Genomic DNA, 22,215 nt, shown 5'->3' on the forward strand with positions numbered 1-22,215 from the left:
GAGGTTTAAAATTTTTTTTAAAATGAATTAAAAGTTTGCTAATTTCGTATCTTAAGATAAATAAAACTAGATTTTCCAATTTGTAAAGCTTTTATATTTGATTTTTTTCTTCAGTTCTAAGGTTATTTTGTAAGCCTACGTCAAAGGAAATTATTTCTTGAGCAGGTATAAATTATTTTTAAATAATTGAAGTCAATGTCATTGGCTGTATTAGATACAATTGAAAGACATTTCTTCTAAATATTTTTCTATGGTGGATTTAAATGAATGCACACTTTTTAAATAATGAATCGTCAAGTTAAGGTTAGTATAAAATGTAATTTGGCTTATGTATAATTTCTTCCAAAGAGTAACCATAAATTTAAAAGCGGAAAAATCGGATATCAAAAACAGAAAACATGATAAAAAAATTGATAATTTATTTTTTTTGTATATCGGATTTTGATGACAAAATTCCTAATAAATCATGCATCGAGGATTGAAAATTTTTGTTTAAACGATCGTTCATCTCCCTTCTTTGAGTGGCATTAACCTTCGAAGAACTTAGAGATATAGCATAATTTATAGCTTCTTTCCTGGGATTATAACAGAAGCCGTAACTTTTGTAGTCGTTGACGTTAGCTGGTCCGTAAAACATGAATGAATCATGGGAGTTCGATACCTTATCATTTTTTTAAAAATAAATGGAGTTTATAGAAAACAGAAAAGTTATTAACCTCGAGACTCGTATAATATTATTTTGTCTAAAATCTGCAAAATCTAACCGTTTAACAACCCAGAAAAATACGAGGGTTCCAGGTTCACATCCCTGTTTTATAACAGCTTCGTTCCAGTTTAAATTAATTCATATCTGTTCTTTCCAGTTAATCTTTGATTTTTTTAAAATTTATCAGTTTTACATATTTTTTTAATTGACCAATAATAAACTCATAAAAAATTTAAGTTGAATTTATTTTGTAATTATTATAAAACTTGAATAACAAATAACGAAATCCATACTTTAAATATATTAAAAAAATAACCGTTCATACGTATTTTTAACCGTTTGATTTTCTCCAGAGTTATTAAAGTAGCGCGCTAACTTTTTTGGTAGCTAATAGCTAAACTTTTTTTGAAAGTTTAAAAAATATAATGAAGGTTAGTATAAACAATAAAAATTTATATACAATATCATAATTAATTATAATTTTTATGATTTATTATATAATTTTGAAATTGAAATATAATTTCAATTTGTAATTTATATTTTCATTTGTATTATAAACCTAAATCACATGTTAATAATTTAAAATGTCATCGCCTATGGATATCCAAATCGTTGAAAGTGATTCAGAAAATGATATTAATATAGAAGATACTAGAGAAGAAAATGTTCTTAATAGCTATAATACAAATTTCCCATTCCCTAGATTTGAAAATTTATTAAAATAAATATATAACCAAAACTGGTTTCAAATTTATTTGTTTAAAATGTAAAAAAAAATATTTCCTCAAATCAATCATAAGTTATATAACCCTAAGAAACACCTAAAGGTAAATTGTCATTTTTACATTCCAATAATATATAAGACTGTTCATGAGTTTTAAGGAAATGGAGAAACATCTAAATAATTTTGGTATAGGTGACTCTACATCCAAAAAGATTAATTCAATTCAAACCAAATTAATTAATAATGCAAATGACAATATTTCTCAGAAATTGGCTGATAAAGTTATTGTTGATTTTATAATTTATACTATACAGTTCAGCCAATGTCCTTAGTTGATAATCCATCATCTACCATGATGATTAAAACTCTATCTCCTGGTACAACAATTATATGCCGCCAGACACTAATGAATAAAATAGCAGATAACTTTAAAATGATGAAAGATGCTCTAATAGTAGAGTTATCAGAGATATCATATATATGTACCATGGGAGATAGTTGGGCACATAACAGAAGGTAAAAACTTATTTATATTTATAAATTAATCTGATTAGCTTATTTGGGAATCACAGGCCATTGGTTAGACCCTAGGACTTTAAAAAGAAGATCTGTGGCATTAGCCCTCAAAATGATAATAGGACGCCAGACATACGATGTACTTGCAAATAAAATTATTGAAATCTATCTTATATTAAAATTATGTATATAAGATTAAATACGCCCTTACCCTCAAGTGCTAGTGTCGAGAGATTATTTAGTAAATCAAACCTTATACTTTCTGATCGTCGCTCTAGACTTGGGGATGATAATATTGAAATGATTTTATTAAAATGCAACAAATTACCATAAATATTTATTTTTATTACATAAATTTTTTTATAATCAAAACTAACTATATTTTAATATTTATAAATGTTGATTTTTATATATTTACTATACAATAACATTATAAGCAAAAAATAAAAAATTTGTTTGTAAATTTTTTTTATAAAAAGTAGCTGAAGCTACTTTTAAAAAATAGTAGCTAATAACGAGCTACTTTTTTTGACAAATAGCGGTAGCGCGCTACTTTTAAAAGTAGCGTTTAACAACTCTGATTTTCTCCTTTTGAGATTTTATTTTAACGGTTCTGTTATAGTTAAGATAAGAAAATTTTTAACAGTTTATCGGTTCTACTCTGTTTACCCGAAACTAAAAAAAAGAGGACCCGGAAATTTGAACCGGTTCCTAGGGTTATGGTCTCGGTTTTGAAGAATTTAAGCACTAGAACCACGTTTCCAGCTTTGGAAATTTTATAAGGGATGTTCCGATTCCATAAGTTAAGAAAAAATTCTTGCCGGTTAAGAGATACTTTTCAAAGGTGTCTAAATACCGATACTGACACATGAAGAATTTTCTTAACCCTATTCCAAAACAGATTGAACCCTGTAATTATAAATTCAATCAAATTATCCTAAAATATTTTCAAAATAATCATTTTTATTTTTTTAAAATAAACTTGACTGGTAGACAACGAAAAATATCGACTTTTTGAATAGGCAATGTCTGTAAATATTTCTAAAAGTCTTCCATGAAATTTTTCAGCGCCGGGCATGGATGCTGATATTATTTTTAAGCCTAATAAATGTCTATCGACGCCTTGACCATCCATTGCCTACATAATTTGTTTTTTAAAGGAAATTAATCGTAAATATTGAAGTATGGATGATTTCTGGGTCTAATTCGAGAGAAGAAAAAAACTAGCTCTCAAATGGTATGCTGTATATAAATAAAAATATTAATATTTTTTTTTTCAGCATTATAATTTAGGAAAAATATTATATTTCAATTTGAAACTTCTTTAGCTAGACTGGAGTGCTTTTCCAGAGCTTTTTTTAGTAACGGGTAAAGTTCATCATTCTTATTATTCTCGTAATCTTGTGATTCATTTATCGAATGATAATTAACGAATCTTGTACAAAATCGTGTCGATTCGGCAGTGCAAGAACGAATGGTCTCAGTTCTTCCATTCAAAAATTTCCTGGTAGATGCAGATTCATAAGTGGCGCATACTTCATTATGTGTTCTTTTCATGGTAAAAAAAAATAAAAGGTGTAATTTACCAATTCGAATTTGACGGCCAAAATATCTAATATACAGATTGACCTATGCTCTATAACATTGAAAATTACCACCAAAATTTCGGAATTTAAATACAAAGACTATAAATGTCGGCCCAGACCAAAATGGCCCGTGGAAATTTTCTATCAAATTTTTCGACCTGGCTCGTAATATTTTGAACAATTCGTGTATGGTCCGAAAATATTTATTTAAATAATTTGTATCAAATTGAAAATTAGATAAAAATTTTATGCTTACCAATTCTAATTGGTATTATGTTTTATCCACACTTTTATCAAAACATGCCATACTTATAAATCTGGTAAAAAAATTAGAATTAACATGCAAAAAACAGGAATTTACTTTCACAGCAAATATTAAAATTTTAATATAATTCTTGCCATTATCAAGGGTTAGTGTTTGCAGTGGTCAGGTGAGACCAAAGGGCTAGTCCGGTCTCATGTGACTATTGGGTCCGACAATACGGTCCGGTTCGATCCGACTGAAGATCGATTAAAAAGATAAAAGTTTACTATAAATTACTTTTCAATTAATGTACATGAATACTTAAAACATTACTATTTAATGCCAACACTATATAATATCATTTATCGTTTACTTTTTATATTCTTCCGTTTCATTCATTCGTCAAGTAATTTAATTTAGGTGCGATTGAATTTATTAGGTATTATATTTTTAGAAATTGAAATCATAGAGGAGATAATATTATTGAATTACCTTTTTCTGGGGGTGAAAATTTTTTATCCTAATTATCCGGCCTATTTTTTATGTATGACTTGTCCGGCCGAAGTTATGATTTTTGTCTGCCTGACCTTTTTAATTTAATTAAAAATTTTCTATCTGGCGGGCCGGGCTTTGTAAATCTCAAAAATATAAGGTAGCGCCATACATTATATATTTAAAAAAAATATATATACTTTTATATTTTACGCAACACGAAACATTTTGTAGAAGGTTTTTTAGATATGCATTTAAATGGCAGTTATAAGGGAATTTTTTAAAATCATATTTTACGCGATATTTTATCACTCCGGAATATTATTCCGACACTTTATCAATGGTATTTTACTAAAATTGAAAGTAATATATATGTATAAAAATGATCAAATAGGGGGGAGGGGATCAAATTAAAATGGAAAAATTTTCTAGATCAAAGAAATGGAACGTGTTTAAAAGGTCGATATTTATTTTATTTAGGGGATGCTCAGTTTTTCTATAATAGAAAATATGTTAGTTCTAATCACATTTAAGGGGTAGTGCCACTGTTATATATACGCAATACAAATTAACTCAATTAAATATGATGATAAAGGTTGCTTACTTGAAATAAGCTAATTGCAATGCTATTTGAATAAAAGCGTCCGGGCTAGTTGATAAAAGCTTTATCTTATGTTTGCCGAAATCTTGAAATTTGTACAAGCTTAAATTGAGATTATTGATTGAGCTATTGATAATATATTTTTTAATAATAATTTTTTAATATTTAGTAAATATTAGCATTGTGGAGATTTAAAAGTCAATTTTTTTCTAGGCGTTACCCAAAGAGAAAACATGGTATTTCGGTAATTAATAATTTTATAAAAGATTTAGGCCCAGCCTTGTAATTTTTTTTAAAGCTTCTATGCTCCAATGTATTATAGTTTTTTTGTGAAAAAATATTTAAAAAAATTTCATTATATTCAACACAGTCAATTTGTAATCTGGGCAAGTGCACATTTGGACATTGTAATTACGCTAAAAAACTATCAAATTTTAAAATCCATTTTTAATATAATACTTCAAATCAGAGATCTTCAAAATGGGCCGGGCCAGTCCGTGGCCTACAGGCTGGGAATGTTCTTAATATTATATTTTTCAAGAGGTTTAAACCGGGGTTTTTGAAATTTTCTTTAATGGGGGTATAAAATTTGTTTTATTAATGTTTACCTCATTTATAACCAGGGATCCAAACCGAAACGAATATCGGTTCGGTTCGGGTTCAAATAAAAATAATGGTTCAAGGTTCAGGTTCGGTTCGTAAAAAATTAAAATATCGGTTCGGTTCGAACCTCTAAGAACCGGTTTGAAAACTTTTGTATCCAAACCTACATTCGAATTATGTATAGGAAAAATTTTTTTTTTATCATTAATTTTAAAAACAAATGTATAAAATCTTCATTTTTATTAATTGCACATTATAAAATATTTAATTTATAAATATTAAAATATATATCAATGATTAATTTTAATATGAACAATATTTTACTTTTTTTACTTAAATTTTTTTTATTTAGCCGCACAATTAAGATAGTAAAAATTTAATTGTTGAAAACATCTTTCCATACTAACTAGGGTAGCCGGCACTTCCAATATGATATCAGATTTGATGTGTCATTTATAATAATATTTTGGATTTAATTTTTCTCTAAGTATTATATTTTATAAGCTTTAAATATTTAAAAAAAATGTTGTAAAATGACAATATACTAAAGTTTATAAAATTATGACCGACACTTATCAATCAAATGTGATTGATGAATCTTTAAAATAATTTGAATGTAATTGAAATTTTTTCAATATACTAATAATAACTTTAGTTTTATAAGCATAAAATCATGACGCTCGAACCGGTTCAGAAACATTTTAGCGGTTCGGTTCAGGTTCAGCTAGAAATTTTTTTAGCGGTTTAGGTTCTGTTCAGGTTCGATAAAAAATACCGGATTTTAGAGGTTTAACGGTTCGGTTCAATTTGGATCCCTGTTTATAACAATTGCGAACTTAAAAATATTGCAATAAATAAATTGTGGATATGGGATTAAGAATTTATTTTCAAATTTATCACGGGCTTGAACTGAGCTTGGGGTTTTATTAAATATTAAGTATGAGCAGGGTAGGGTTTGGGTCTAAAATTTTTTTTTTACTGCTTGATCAAATATTTAAGACCCATGAAGGTATCTGCCTCAAATAATGCACCCACTTGCGATCTGCTATATATCATACTTCATAGCTCGGAAATACCTAGTTAGCTTCAAGGGGGGGGGATTCGATTCTTCATGGACCCTGATCAATCTAAAGTGATTCCTCAATCAAGAAAACACCGATTTATTTTGTGTAAGCTAAAGGAAATTAATCGATTTTTTTTTATAAAAAAATTTTTTCGATGATTATTATTATTATTATTTTTTTTAAATAGTTTTTTTTAAAAAAATAACACCATAATTTTTTTTCAATTTTTAAAAAATAAAAGAAGAAAAATCAGTTGTCGCAAATTAATTAATTAATAAGAAAAATAAAAGCGTAAGAAAAGTGTTATAAATAAATTATTCAATTAAAGTGTGATAACTAAAACTTTATTAAAGAGTGAGTAATAAAACTTAAAGAGTAAGAAATAGAATATATATAATAACAATTTCATGAATAACAGGTTTTTATAAAAATTTAACAGTGCCAGGGGCTGCGCATTATCACTGCGGAAAGCTTATAAAAGTAGAAGATATTAACTATTATGAGGGAATAGATTTTTTGTTTATCTTTATTTTGTTATTATTTTAGTTTAATTAGCGATCATTATTATTTTTTTGTATAAAAAATATAAATTTTGTTTTTAACATTATGTAAAAATTTTGAAAAAGTTAAAAAAAATATATATTTAAAAACAAAAAATTCGAAAGTCGGTAAAAAATTCGTGAAGAAAAATAATAGTAAAAAATATTAGAAGTTGAGAATTTTAAGAAATAGAACATTGTAAAAGATAATATTAAAAAAATATAAGGAGTTGAGAATTTTAAGAAATAAAACAAAGATAATTGTAAGGTAAGAAGTATATATATTGAGGAGCAAAACATTAGCGATTATAGAAATTAATCAGCAACAATTAATTTTACCAAAATTATTTTAAAAAAATTACCAATCAGCTTCTTCTTTGGCGATCTCGATATCTTTATCGATGTTGGAATCTACTTGGAAATTTAAGAGCTGACAAAATTGAGATCCTTTTAATTCTGAATCCCTTTCTTCGACCATCTTCGAGTCACGTTTTCTGAATTTCGAAACGAAAGTTTAGGTAAGTATATAAAGGCCAATTACTGACTGGATTCTTAAAGATCCTATAAAATAGCCCTAAAAGAATTTTATAATACTGATGTATCCGTAAATAACAATAATGTAGCTTAATCTGATTATAATTTTAAAATATACAGGGTTGAACATTATCGCGGATATTTATATCTAAGAACTAACATACAATATACTTTTATTAACTTTTTTTTAAAAATACCTTATTCCTTAGATTTTTACATGTATTATAAAATATAGTTCTTGATGTTAAAATTAATCAATCAGATGCCATGCCGTTTTAAAAAAAATATCCTTTAAAATTGATAGAAGTGGATGTATAACCCTTATATATAATAATAAAGTGGGAATTAAAATATTATTACAAGCTTTCCACAATATAATTCATGATAGCAAAATAAGGAGGCCCTTCGGCCACCGTGTGTTCGTAATTTATTCCAACTCTTCCATCGGTATCTATAATTATCTATATTAAAAATCAATTTGTAATTTTTTTTAACAATTAACTATAAAGAAATATTTATTCTTTCCTTCTTTATAGAAAACAAGTGCAAGCAAAAATCAAACATTTTTTATATCCTTGGAATAAATAATTCATTTACTAACTTGTAATGTTTTATCGAACCATCTGTTCCCTGTATTGTGTTTTGAATTCAATCCATGCAAAATATTGTTGGCTTTGAGGTTCATTAGTGTCCCGTTGGACAAATCGTCACCGGAAGGTGGAATGTCTAGATCAAGACACAGCACGAATAAGCTTTGTTGAATAATTTTCATAACTCTTTTGTTGTGAGTATTAGCTTGATTTTTTGTTTGTTTACATTATCAAAAGTAATTTCAAAAAATAAATAAATATAAAATCTTTCATAAAAAAGAATAGAGAAATTCCTTAACATGTTTTTTTAAAACTTCTACTTTTGTGACTTTGGAAAATGGGACTTATAGGAACCAGACCCCATTTTTAAACAAAAGTGCGAGTAATTTTAAAATATTGTGTAATTCATTTTTTAGAGGGTTTATTTATCGTTACAGAATTTGGAACCGGAACTAGAAGAAACCATCAGAACTGTGCTAAATCTAAGAACCGGAAGAATATATCTTCAAAAATTTTAAGAACCAGTACCATCTTTTAAAAAATGATTAGAACTAAGATTTTTTATGGTCCAGGTTTCTTTTTATATCCTATATGTCGTTAAAATAGTTGATTTATATTTTAATCTTTATTTCTAACAATCAACTTTCGTAATTCTTAATATCATTTTAGTTTCGTTATTATTATCATTAAATTTACTTTGTCAATTTGAATATAAAGATTTAACCATAAAACGATTATACTATTTATTGAACATTCAAGAAATGCTAAGGTAATATTTAATAAATTAGATTTGAATGTTAATTTTACCTTATTTCTTTTAAATATAAATTTAGCTGCATTTTTTGTAAATAATTAATTAATTAGTTTAATAATAATTAAAAATAAGCTTATAAGCTGCGATTTAGTTTGCTTTACCTTTTCTCGAAAATTTTAAAAAGCCATCTGAATAGTAATTTTCAGACTTAAAAAAAATATAAGAATAATTATATAATTTTAAGTGAATTTTACAGATATCATCACTTTAGGTGTTAAGCTGTGACTTAGTTAGTCTTATATTTTCCTAAAAATTCTGAATATCTTATGTCAAAATTATTTGAAAAAAAATGAAAAAAGGGTGTCACAAGCTGTTTTTCTGAATAGAATAAGAATTACTAGGTCATAGCCATAATAAATATAAAATATCATATTTTAAAAGGCTTCCTGATCGAAGTTGTAAAAGTTCTAAACTCTGATTAAGATGCCATATCTTTACATCTTAATAAATTATTGCTTTTCGAAGGTAGAAATAAAAATAAGAGCAAAACTAAATATTACATGTTAAACTTAAATTATGAAAACCTTTAGTCAATTTTTCGTAAGCATTTGCCCAATGAAGTCTATTGCTAGCGGTTAATAAATTGACCGGATTTTTTAATTTACCCATTTTTTCGCACTTATCTATAATATACTCTATGCCTTTATAAATGGACGTTTCGTCGGTAAACCGCAATTTCCATAGCTAATAGGTAATATTATTTATTTAAAAATATATCTTTCGTTTTTAAACCTTGTAAAAAAAAGCATTTCGAAATTGAAGCCAATCATTTTAAACTTTACCTTTAGGCATTATTGGGGTTGATAAAAAAAAACTAGCGAAAAAGCAACTATTGTTATTTTATAAAATTATGACCTGTGCATCGAAGCCTTATTCGCTGCCGCCGAGGTGGCTGCGGAGTGCTATTTACTTAAAAAAATTTGAATTTAATATATAATTCAATGTATTACGTTTTTCCTATAATTTTTTTGGACTCTTAGTTTTTGCATTGTTAATATAGTTTAATTCATTTCTTAAATTATTTTCTGTCTTACTCCTATTTAAATATATTTATTTTCTCATTCTCGGAAATAGATGAAGGAATTGCATTTTTACTCAGATCAGAGTCACATAAACAACATTTTTTTGTAATATTCTATAGTAAAATTATAATTGTCATGAATAAATAATAGTATTTATATAGATTCGTGGACATAAAGAAGTCCTTTTGCATTAATCCAGCGATGGGAAAAAAATAATTCGCTGAATGTACTGGTTGCAGGTATACAAAGAATCTTCCTAGCTAAATTAGCAAGCCTAGGAAATTCCAGTCGCATTTTTCCAAATAGTTAATGTATCCTCTTCTGGTATACTTTGTTTGCTGAGCAAAAGATGATATTTTTGTTCTATATCGCTAATGTTGTTATAATCTGCTTGGAAGGTAATGTTTACGAGCTATATTAGCTATATATGAATTGGATGTTTATCCATTATCTTCAATTTTCACTCTGTGCATTTCTATCATACTAAAAGTTTTAAATGTATAATTTTTAAGATTTTGAAATTGATTTATATGTTTCTATTTCACTGCGAAATAATAACTCTAAATTTATTGCTGAACACTTTTGGAGGATAGATTCCACCGACTCTTTGAATGGATTTAATAATGTGTTAAGTTCGTCAATAATATCCCATTCGTTATTAAAACGTTTTAAGGATTGTTTTTCAATTTTTTTTATAACATTATATATAGGAATCTAAAACACTATGGATACTTTCTAGCATAATTAATAAGCTGTGCCAGCGGGTAGGGCAATCTAATCTTAAATCTGTTGGTGCAATATAATTTATATTATCAGTCTCATCAGATATATATATAAAATGTTCATCAAGGTATGATCAAAATCATCCATATACCTGGTCTGTCTCATAAATTAATTGTAGACATTTACAGTGTTCCTTCCTCTATTCCAAATTCCAAATCAGCTACTCGATATCTGAGGGCTGAAATGATTTCTTTAATATTTTAAATCAGAATAATAATTCTGGCAACTTTTATGCCATAAACTGAAACTAATTTATGAAGATGCCTAAGCAAATGCTCATAATCCCCAAATAGCACCAGTTACCATCTGTATTATTTTGTTTTTTTAAATGCAATTCCTCCTCTATACTATCGATCCCAGAATAGTTTAACCAGTATGCCTTTGCGTCATGTTTCTAGTTGCCAGGGTAAAATATTTTAAATCAAAATTTTCATTTAAATGACAACCTTTAAAAAATTAATTATTCCTTTATTGTTTATAGAATAAAATGACATTAAATCTAAGCATCATATCAAAACATATTTTAGCCTTTTAGATTTTATATTTATTTTATACATTAAAAGATATTAATAAAACATCAATTAGAGCTGGCAATAAACTAGGGTGGTTTAAATCGTGTAAGGCTTTTAAAAAAACTAAGGTATTAATGTTTGTGTAAAATATGATGCATGAATATGAATGAATGTAAATGATATACACTATTTTATTATATGCCAATAGAATAGAATTGGTATTTTATTTTTATAAATGTTCATATTAAAATTTAAATAATAATTCAATATATAAATATAATTAAATGAGATTCTAAATATTATGCATGCAGCGTCCCACAAAATAATCGGCGGCAAGTCTGGCTCCGCCGCTCATCTCAATCGGTGGCTTTTCCGGCGTGAATAAAATTGCGATATACAATAATACCTAAAATGTAAGTCAACGAAAAACTGAGGATGCCATTTTAGTTATGCATTGCATATTTAAAAATTTTTTAATCTTAATGTAAGTCAAGTAAAATAATATATCCTAACTCACATTTATTCCAAGGCTATTCTCTCAAGAAAATATTTATCCAGCAGACCAAATTCAAATAATTTAAAATATCTAATCCTATATAGGTTACCAAAATTATGTGCCACGTGGTCTCCAGCTGATTTCCATTCAATGACGCTTTAAAATGCATTGGGTCATTCCATGACAAATCAACCACGATTCGGCCGACCCCCTTCGATTTTTTTAAAATTTGGTAAGCAAAGAAAGGTCGATGTAACTAAGAAATAGCCAAAATTTTAGCCTCCTAACATTTATATTTTTGAAGATATTAGGGTTCAAAGTGTCAAAAATGACGTATTTTTACCATTATCTGCCTTATTCAATTAAGCATATCTTAAAAACTACATAATTGTAAATAACAAATTTAATAATTATTAATAATAGGTTATCCGTCTACTAGGTATTATATGCCATTGATATATTTTCCATAATCATTTTATAACTTGCTCATTTTGTTAAATTGTTTCGTGGTAAAAAAAATGACTAATTTTTATTTTTTTTTATAATAGAAATTTCGTTATAATTATATTTAAGCTTGATTTTTTTATTCCCCTCTCCCCGTTTTTTATACCTGAAAAAAAGAAAATCATTTTAAATTTATTTTATTTCAAATGATAAAGGTAAAAATGATACTTTACAAATTTTAAATTATACGTACCTCAAGTTCAAAATGATAATTTACAAAAATGTTATACTATCTACCATGTATATATATCGGTGATCTACAAACCCGGCCCGTTAAATTTTTTTTAAGTAGTCCGGCCTGTTATTTAAATGCTTTTCCGACCCGCCCAGGTTTGATAAATATTATTTACTAATTTCCCGACCCGTTTAATTAGACAAATTTTCCGGCCATCACATTTTAATATATCTAAATATGAATTTAGGCTCTTATAACTCTACTCTATGACACTCTTATTTCTATAACAACCGTATATAAAACACTTGCGTTTTTATATCTATATTGTGAATTTGTAATCGGATAGTTTCAATAAATAGTGGTTATTTTGTGAATTTACTATTTTCTTTATAGATTTAGTATTTTAATTAAATAGCTCTTAAAATGTAAAGAAATAAGGGATAAATCAAAATATTAGCTTGAATTTCAAAAAGTATATCAAAATTTTAATGCCTGGGCTGGCTCATCAAATTAGAGATTTGTTAGGTCTGGCCCATTTTATGTATGATTTGCCCAGCTTAACCTGTAAAATTTTTAACTTTTTTAAAAAATTGTTTGACCCGCTTCTAGAGCCAGGTTGGGCTTTGCTTTGTAGATCTCTCATATATATTATAGTGGGTGTGATAGATTAAAATGTGATTTTAGAAAAATACAATATATAATAAGGTAACTGATATTAAATATCAGCTTGGGCCTATGTTTTTTTAAAACTGATCCAATCATTGATATTGGTTATTTTATGATTGTATATATAATTATATATTAACTTTTATTTTATACATAATTAATAAAAAGAACCAAAATTCAATTTATATGTGATATATAAAATCAAATTATTTTAAAGGATAGAGTAGCTAAGGATTTTATTTTATTTCTACTTATATTTTCTGCAACAAGAAAGATATCTAATAATCACAATCAGCTAATGTTAAATGGCTTAATTTTCCACTTTTCAAATATGGCTAACTCAAGATTTTAGTTAAGTAAATTACCAAGCTTTGAGATTTTGTCCCCAGGTAAAGGTTTATACCTTTATTCGCCAAATTTCCAGGTTTATAATATTTTGGCAAAAATCTTGATTTAGCCATTTTTAAAAACAGGCTATATGGAACCATTTAACAATGTTATATTCAGCTGTAAACATTTCCATATTTTAACTAGATAAACTTTTAAAGGATAAAAGCAAAATATATCTAGTCCATCTTGAAAGTATATTGGGTTTTTTTATTAGAAAATATTGATTTTCTTTGGTTCAAAAAAATGACAAATGAAAATAATATAAATATTGGATCAGCAGTGGTTATAAAGTAATATCAAATTGGATCAGTGAAAAATTTGTGCATCACCCCCCTTTTAAGATTTAGGAAGATCTATAAAAGGCTTAATTCCCGTGTGGGGAAAAAGTGAAGCTTTCAATATTCAAATCAGTATAGGAATGAAATGAATTATCAAAATATGGTAATATAAACTGGGAAATACTATTGTAATATAATAATAATGAAATGACATGCATTAGCAAGCATATGCAATAAAGATTTTTATTGAAAATATTTAGCTAAGCATATTTTCTTTATATGTATTTACATGCAATGCTAGATAACAATATCTTAAAACTAACAAAAGCTTCTCACTAGATCCAACACTGGCTGGAATATAGAAAATTCAGATTGGAGCGACAGTTAGGTTGACAAACAGGAATAAAATATGCAGTTTAATCAAAGAAAAGGTGAAGAAATGTAATATAATTTAAAAAAATATTAATAATAGAATTAACTGAAAAAAAATATGACATTTCATCCCTGTTAACTATAAATATTAAAAAAAGTTTTAGTTTATTTAAAAACAAACCCAATTATTGCAGATAACAACAATATAGAAACCAGTATCATCCACTATAAGATTTCTTTTTAAATCTGATATTAGAATATCATCTTGCTCTTTACCAGGAATTCTACAATTTCCAAATATATGGTAATATTGTGACATACAGAGATGCCCAGTTTTATTAAAGTTTTCTGCTGTTTTAGATAATAGTTTATGATCAATTAAAACTTGTTTTCTAAATTTAATAGTTGCAGAAATAACACTTGATACAAAACTATTTTACGAAATAATACAATAATGATTTTATTTATTTACCTGATATAATTTAATCTACTATTAATATATCCTGAATTATGGTGGTTTAAAGTAGGAAAGATCAACCCAGGATTTGAGTTCAACACTAAAGGATATCTCCCAGATAGATATGATGCTTTGAGCCACCATTCTGTTAACTATATAATGTAAATAAAATATTATATTAGAAATTAAAAAAAAAATGTTTTATAACCCAATTAGAAGAATTTTTGACACGTTCTAATAGTAATTTCTGTAGATTCTCGCCAATTCCGTCTTTTATCCCAAATGTTGTCACAATATTTTGACTAGTATTATATTCAAGATCGTTAAGCAATGGCCTAACACTTTTTAAATATTTTTGTAATGTTTGATTTAAAGATGGTAGGGGTAAATTAGGTAATTTTTTTGAGTTTATGTTACAAATAGCTTCTTTATAAGTTCCAAAGGCATATTTAGATATATAGCAATATCTTCTACACACCTAATTTTTTTTAAAGCTAATAACAAAAAATAATTACCATATGGGGAATAATCAGGTGTTAAATGATATGATGATGGATGACTGTTCCTAACAATAAACACGACTACGAGATTGGAAATTTATTCATTAATAAAATGTATATAAAGAGGGGATATATGAAAGTAGTTCTTATTTTATAGTTTGCACGTTAAATAATTTACTTTGTCTAAAGAAATTATATTAAATTTTAGAATTTAATATTAAACAATATAATATAAAATGATTAATGACATTTAGTTGGCTATATTAAATTAATTTTTTAATATTCTAATAGTTTTCCTAACCTAAAATCTATTTATATTTTTACTTTATTCAAGATTTTACAGTTATTTTATTTTAAATTTATCATTTTGTTAACCAAAATTTAATGATATTTATTTTGTAACATTTATTCAAATATGATTTATAACTTTAGTTTTTTATGTAATAAAAAAAATGTATTTTCTTATTCTTTTTATTTTATTTTACTGTATATGTAAGTTAATCATTCGGATGAAAAATACATTTCTATTATACTTTTAATTTTAATAAAGAAATTCGAGTTACAAGGTGGCAGATGCTATGCTACTGATTCATTATGTTGCGACTGGTCGCTATTTAGATTTAATATCTATGGATATCTACCTAACATAGTCGATGTTAAAATTTGTTGCGATTAATCGCTATCTAAATTTACTTTCTAAGGATATTTAATTAACACAGTCGATGAACTTTATTTTATTCGTTTTTCCAAATACAATATTTTTTATAATCAAAATATAATTTTTTAAAGTTTTTTTGTATGAAAAATGATAATAATTATATTTTCTGAAATCGTTTTTTTATAATTCAAAAATATATATTAAAATTTTTCCTTTTTAGCTTTCACCTTTTCTGGCTGTAAGCTCCTTCACTTATCTATTATATTATTACTCATGCTATCTATCTGATCGATTTTATTTGTATCAATCCGGTGTATCATTTTCGAGGCCAAAGTATCTTGATTTCCCACCGGTGTATCAAATCAGTATCGACCAGATATCCCACCTGAGTATTCCAAACACGGAGTTATGAAATCGACAGATCCCAATCCTGATTTCCCATATATTTGTATTTCTGATCGATTTCATCTGTATCGATCACGGTGTATCACTATTGAGGCCAAAGTATCTAGATCTCCCCTATCGGTGTATCAAATCAATATCGACCAGATATCCCACCTGAGTATTCCTCACACTGTATTATCAAATCGACAGATATCTCAATTCTGATCTCCCACTGGTATCAATCCCAATGGATCTCCTACAGATTTGAAATGTAATTTTAATGTTATTTATCAAAAATAACAGTCATAAAAAAATATAAATTGTGCATACCACCGATAAAATGACTAATTTATTGTTGACTATTTTTCTTAGAGTATCGTTATCAAGTCCATTGTGACTTGGTAGACATCATCCCATAATCCTAGCACTTGCCAAGAAATCGTTATCATCTGACCCACAGCTGGCCGTCTTTTTTGGTTTATTGGACGAGTATCCTAGCACCCGGCTGTCCAAGTCTGTCGGTGACCGGGGTGGCATTTCTCAGCTCAGAAATTTATCATATCATATGTCTAAAGCCATACATCATCGAAGAAAAACCCGAAAATTTTAGCTCCTAACCAGGATTGAACCTGGGACCTTCGGTTTACAAGCATACATCACACACCACTGGATCACCCCGGCTAATAATTCAAAAATATATAATATAAAAATCATTTTAAACAACATTATACTTAAAAAAAAAATTAAAAAATTATATATAATATTACAACACATTAAAGTAAAAAAATACTATTAAATTTTTATAAAATTCTAAATTGTAATTTGTAATAAACATAAAATAAATAAATAGAATCCATTAATTAATAATAATATAAATATAGAGTATCCAATATTTTCTGGTAACAGTGAAGTATTTTTGAGTAAGTTCAAGGCCATATTCACAGATGGCAGATATTGAAAAAGCAGGTTTATTCACTCGGAAAGTAATGGACAGGTAATATATAAAACTGAAAGCCATATGCATACCAACGGAATTTATCACTATGATTTTAATTGAAAAACTTAGATTTTTACACCCCAAAAAATCAACAACACCCAATTTAATCAAATTTAATACGGCTGTACAAGAAAAAAAATAAATAAACATATAATAGTTGGGTAAGCCGAATTTGTGTTTTGGGTAAAGAATGTAAGTTGCCCATGTACAAAGGAGTGATTGAGAAGGTTAAGATATCATCTATAAATAAAAATATCAGACACAAAATTTCTCTTAAGAACCATATTAGGATAGATGAAATCTTTAACATCTAATTGCGAAGACAGAAAATATATCTCTAAATGAATATATAGAAGGTGAATTACATCGATAAAAGATTTAGATGGCATGGGCGGAAAAGTAAAAAGATGCAAGCAGATAGATTTGGTTAAATACGAGAATAACTAAAAAAAAACAATATACATAATTTGATTACGATAATAGGCAAAGATGGGCACCAAGATGCAATGAAAACCAAAGAAATTATTTTCAGTGAAATCTTTATAATGCTAGAAACTACAATTCAAGATTATGCCACAATGATAGATTTATCTAAGGCCCAAGATCATATAACAATTTTCCAAGTTTTAATAATAGATCAAATTATAATAATAACAATAATTATAGATATAACAACGATATTAATTATAGATTTAATTTCAACAGACGATTTAATGACTCAAGATTTATTCCAAGATTTGACAACGATAAAAGATATAATCAAAATTCTGCAAATCAAGATAGACCATATACATATAAGTCATATATTAGATATCAAAATAGTGATGATAATAATCTCGATATTCAAATAAAATCAACACCGTAAATATAGAAGAAATAAAAGAGGATAACAATTATAAAATGGGAAAAAAAGAATTCAACTAATAATATAGATGTAAACAACATGGACGCTGACCATGATAATATAGCTCATGATGCTTACAAGGACATAAATGATGTATCAATATTAAAGCAAATATACACAGGTTGACTATTTACCATAATACCTAATGACATATCGAAAAAGTTTGGAATTAAAACTTTAAATAAACCTACAAAAGCCTCTGTTCTAGAGTAGAATAGACCATGGGAAACTAACGACTATATAGTCCTTCTGATGATCAACTATTTTTTATGTTTATTACTATATTAAGAAAATAATGAAACAGAAATACTCATCATTAGTACGGGTGGACCCTGGCAGGGCAAAAATTAAATTTCAACCTGGTCGGATATAAAAGTTTTAATATTTAAAGCCCTATAAAACTTTTTATCCCAGGCCTTACCCGATTTAATCCGAATGTTTTAATGATTGAAAGAAAGAAAGAAATTAAACACGAACATAACCTAAATTTTTGGCCCGACCCTGATCGAATTTTATCTTAGATTCTGAGCTTGGCAAGCCCCGAAAGTTTTGATTGAAAAATATATAAACTAAGCGCTTTTTTATAAAGAGACATCAATTTTTTTTCTAATAATAACGTGTAATTCCTTAAGAAAAAATTTATTCACTGATAACAAAATAATTTGCATATTTGTAAAATGTCTTTTGCACCATAAATACAAAACTAATTTATATATTTTTTAAAGTTAAACATTTTTTTTAGAAAAATACATTTATTTAATTAATTTGATATATTTATATCTGTGCGCCGACTGACTTATTAGCCGCAGCGTCAAATATTTTTCTAACTTAAAATTATAATTTTATTGGAAACACTTTTAAAATAAAATTTATGCAAATTTTGAATTAAATTATACCTAATTTAACGGTTTTATTAAGTTATGATTATCAAATATGCACATTATTTTATTTAAATTTATAGGACACAATGATGATCCATTAGAGTTCAGAGTGACCCACCTATGGAAAATAATGCTCACTGATTGTGCTTGTAGCTGGAACACATGAGACCTTTCTAGTTAATATTGAAAGTTTAGGTAGATCCAATGCTCTTATCTTCCTAAAACTAAGACATCTTAGGCGAAAATAATGAATATCATTCTTTTTCTAGACTAGTTAAATAGTTTATTCCAGATTCTTGTGATGAATGTTTTATCTAAGACGATAGAATTCTGAAGCAACTTCTGAGGTTTCACATTGGGTTAATTCATATGTGTAGTCATCAGAGAGGTAGCGTGTTGACATAAAAATTGCATCGGTGTAATATTTTTTATCTTTAAATATTCATTAACTACGTTTATAGATTGAAAACGAGGATCCAAAATGCTCCCAACATTTAAGTAAAAAAAATAAAACAAGGAGAAATGAATAAATAAATACTAATTTATGTATTTCAAAATGCTACCTGAAGATCGGTTATTGTATTAAGCATATTTCGTTTAAAGGATGCTATGGTAGAACTATCATATTCTTTTACGATTAAATGATTAATTTCGCTAAGGAATAAATAGATTTATAGTACATTTGGGGCGGATAAAAATTCAACAGTTTTTGGAAATTTGTAAAAAAATTTAAATGTTCATGTACAAAGTCCCAAACAGGGTTAAATAATTTGAGATCTGGTTTCTCCATTTTATTTAATAGAATATTTATGGGAATTTTGTTATTACAACTCACACCTTCTAGCATTATTAAAATACTATGTCAACATGTAGGCACATTCAATTTTAAAGTTTTATGTTTCTTCTCATATGATTTTTGATTTATACTTTCATCATCAAACCCGAAATTATTTTCGCGTGAATGCTATCGATAAAAAGCATTTCGTATTTTGATTTTCGACATCGATCATATCTTCAAAATCCTCTGTTTTGAATTTTAAAGCAACTATGATTTCTATCACTTTTTTTAATGAGATTTTATATTTTATTAAATTTTTTTATTGTCACTAAATTATGTAATCCATGACCCAAACAAATGATGGTCATATTCTCCTAGACGAACACTATACATTTGTTTGATCCGTAATCATTTGAATTTTTTTAGACCTTAAATTGAATCCATTTTCAACTTTACCTATCTCGGAAAGAATAGTTTCAGTGATATTTTCAGTGACCAATATCTTAAATGTGATATTAAAATTATTTTGAAATGTAAAGGTAATATAATTTCGCCGTCTATATTTGTCGGTTATGATAACAAAAGTAATAAAATAAAATCGCAATTTTTAATAATTTAAAATATATTTAATATTATTTTTCTTATTCATAAATAATATATAAATAAATATTATTTTTAATAATAAAATATATTTATCACACCGCCACGCCGCCGAATTTCTTCCTTCGGCGGAGGCGTGTTGAGCCCGACACTTTTTTTGCGGTGGCGTCGGCATGGTATCACCACTAGTGGCGTATTGGAGTGGCGGTGCACAGGTCTAGATATATTTAATAAAATCAAAACATATTATTTGTATTATTTTTATATTCTATGAGCAATTAATTGTAAAGATTTTTACACCCCCCCCCCCCCCACCCAGCGGATAAAAATATTATCTATTCAATATCTCCAACCTTCCTTAGCACTCCCCCTACTCCCTCCCCGTATCAAAATTAGCAAAAAAGGAAATCCAAATCATAGAAAAGGAAATCCAAATCAAAACTATTCTCAGCCAACCCCTTCTAATTTTATTCAAATGAAATCATCTACATAACTACCTACCCTCCTCCAATTTTAAAGACTAGCTTCATTTACCCCTACCCACCCTGAGGTAGAAGTGCCTCAAATTTTGAGATATTAATCTACTGTTTAAATACTTTGAAAACAAAGTGTAATTTCTTCTAAACAGATTTAAAAAGAGCGAGTGTGCTAATTATTAATATAGAAGAAATGTATATTTCTATCTCATATAAAATTTGTATGTTAGTTCCGATTTTCAAAATCTTGACTAATTTATATAATTTATTCTTGAGAGGAATGGCTAATACAGGGCTAGACAAATAAGTACCTGCACGTCAAGTTCAAATTTCGGAAAGGCAGGGATCGAACACAGTCGTTATTAAGGGGCTATCTGGGACAAATGGACTCGTATACGTTATGGATTCTCATATTAATAACAGACCCTAAAATTTAAATGATTAGCTCAAAAGGTAGTATGATAATTGATTCGGAAATTAAGATATAAGATTGAGATGTATGGGCAATTATTGTTTTATAATCAAATAACAGATGTTGAAAATAGATGATAGATTTGATAGAATTTTATTAAAAATTTGCACTATACTTTCACTAGAAAAAAGAAACAGCTTCTGATCTTGAATTAAATTAAGGTAAAATGAAAGTAAAATTGGGAAAAAAGAGAATAAAATTTGGTGTTCCTAACGATTCTCTCATTTTTAATTACAATTTACTTGCAGTTATATACAAAATATACAAACCTATTTTATATTTTTTCCACAGTTTTATTTGGACAGGGACAGTTTATTTGGCGGCATCACACCTCATAGGTCTCCACCAGAACCCTCTCTTATATTTGCAGTTGCTAAACTTAAATACAACAAACAATGTATTAACACAAATTAAATTTATTTATTTTAAAATTTATGTAATTATTGATATAAGAATTATAATATAAGGAATATAAAAATCATTCAACCGAACTTTAATATTATATACGCAAAGTTTTTTTTTTGATTATAATCCTCTGAGGAAAGTTTTTAATATTATGAATAAATTTTGATATTAAAAATAATAAAAATAACAATTGGAATTATCATGAAATACTCTTACATACAATATAATTTAAAAGAAAAAATATTTATTACTTTTCATTTTTAATAAAAATGGTAAATATTTTCAAAGGTAATAAACATAGAAGAAAGAAAGAAAGAAAGAAAGAAAGAAAGAAAGAAAGAAAGAAAGAAAGAAAGAAAGAAAGAAAGAAAGAAAGAAAGAAAGAAAGAAAGAAAGAAAGAAAGAAAGAAAGAAAGAAAGAAAGAAAGAAAGAAAGAAAGAAAGAAAGAAAGAAAGAAAGAAAGAAAGAATGAATGAAAGAAAGAAAAAAAA

At 27.0% G+C, this 22,215-nt stretch overlaps 1 protein-coding gene across 5 annotated transcripts; it reads right to left on the minus strand.

Moving 5' to 3' along the window:
- Positions 1-264: 264 nt before the first annotated feature.
- LOC135929355 (carnitine O-acetyltransferase-like) lies at positions 265-15,228 on the minus strand. 5 transcript variants are annotated; one of them, XR_010572570.1, is made up of 14 exons: positions 15,184-15,228; positions 14,877-15,146; positions 14,684-14,820; positions 14,393-14,642; positions 11,936-12,037; positions 9,538-9,697; positions 8,211-8,404; positions 7,970-8,070; positions 7,438-7,569; positions 4,873-4,995; positions 3,267-3,495; positions 2,929-3,084; positions 1,032-1,105; positions 524-661 (listed from the first exon to the last, which is right to left on the minus strand). XR_010572570.1 is itself a non-coding variant. In XM_065465893.1 (13 exons), exons 1-13 carry the CDS (start codon positions 15,184-15,186, stop codon positions 419-421), a joined length of 2,100 nt encoding a protein of 699 aa, XP_065321965.1. In that variant the 5' UTR covers positions 15,187-15,228; the 3' UTR covers positions 265-418. The 5 variants fall into 5 exon arrangements, 3 of the variants coding, with proteins under 3 accessions (XP_065321965.1, XP_065321966.1, XP_065321967.1); XR_010572569.1 differs by having other exon boundaries at positions 525-661; positions 1,023-1,105; XM_065465893.1 differs by lacking the exon at positions 1,032-1,105 and having other exon boundaries at positions 265-661.
- Between the last annotated feature and the right edge of the window lie 6,987 nt (positions 15,229-22,215).

Source organism: Gordionus sp. m RMFG-2023, chromosome 5 (assembly GCF_954871325.1).
Source record: "Gordionus sp. m RMFG-2023 chromosome 5, tfGorSpeb1-WG-v2, whole genome shotgun sequence".
In the NCBI taxonomy this organism is placed as follows: Eukaryota; Metazoa; Nematomorpha; class Gordioida; order Chordodea; family Parachordodidae; genus Gordionus; species Gordionus sp. m RMFG-2023.

Excerpts from the sequence above, each read along its gene's own strand:
- LOC135929355 (XM_065465893.1), bottom strand. Across the intron at positions 14,821-14,876 it reads TCAAAAATTCTTCTAATTGG|TTAACAGAATGGTGGCTCAA; the intron begins GTTATAAAACAT and ends TACATTATATAG. Across the intron at positions 4,996-7,437 it reads GCCAAAGAAGAAGCTGATTG|CTCAATCAATAATCTCAATT; the intron begins GTAATTTTTTTA and ends TATTATCAATAG.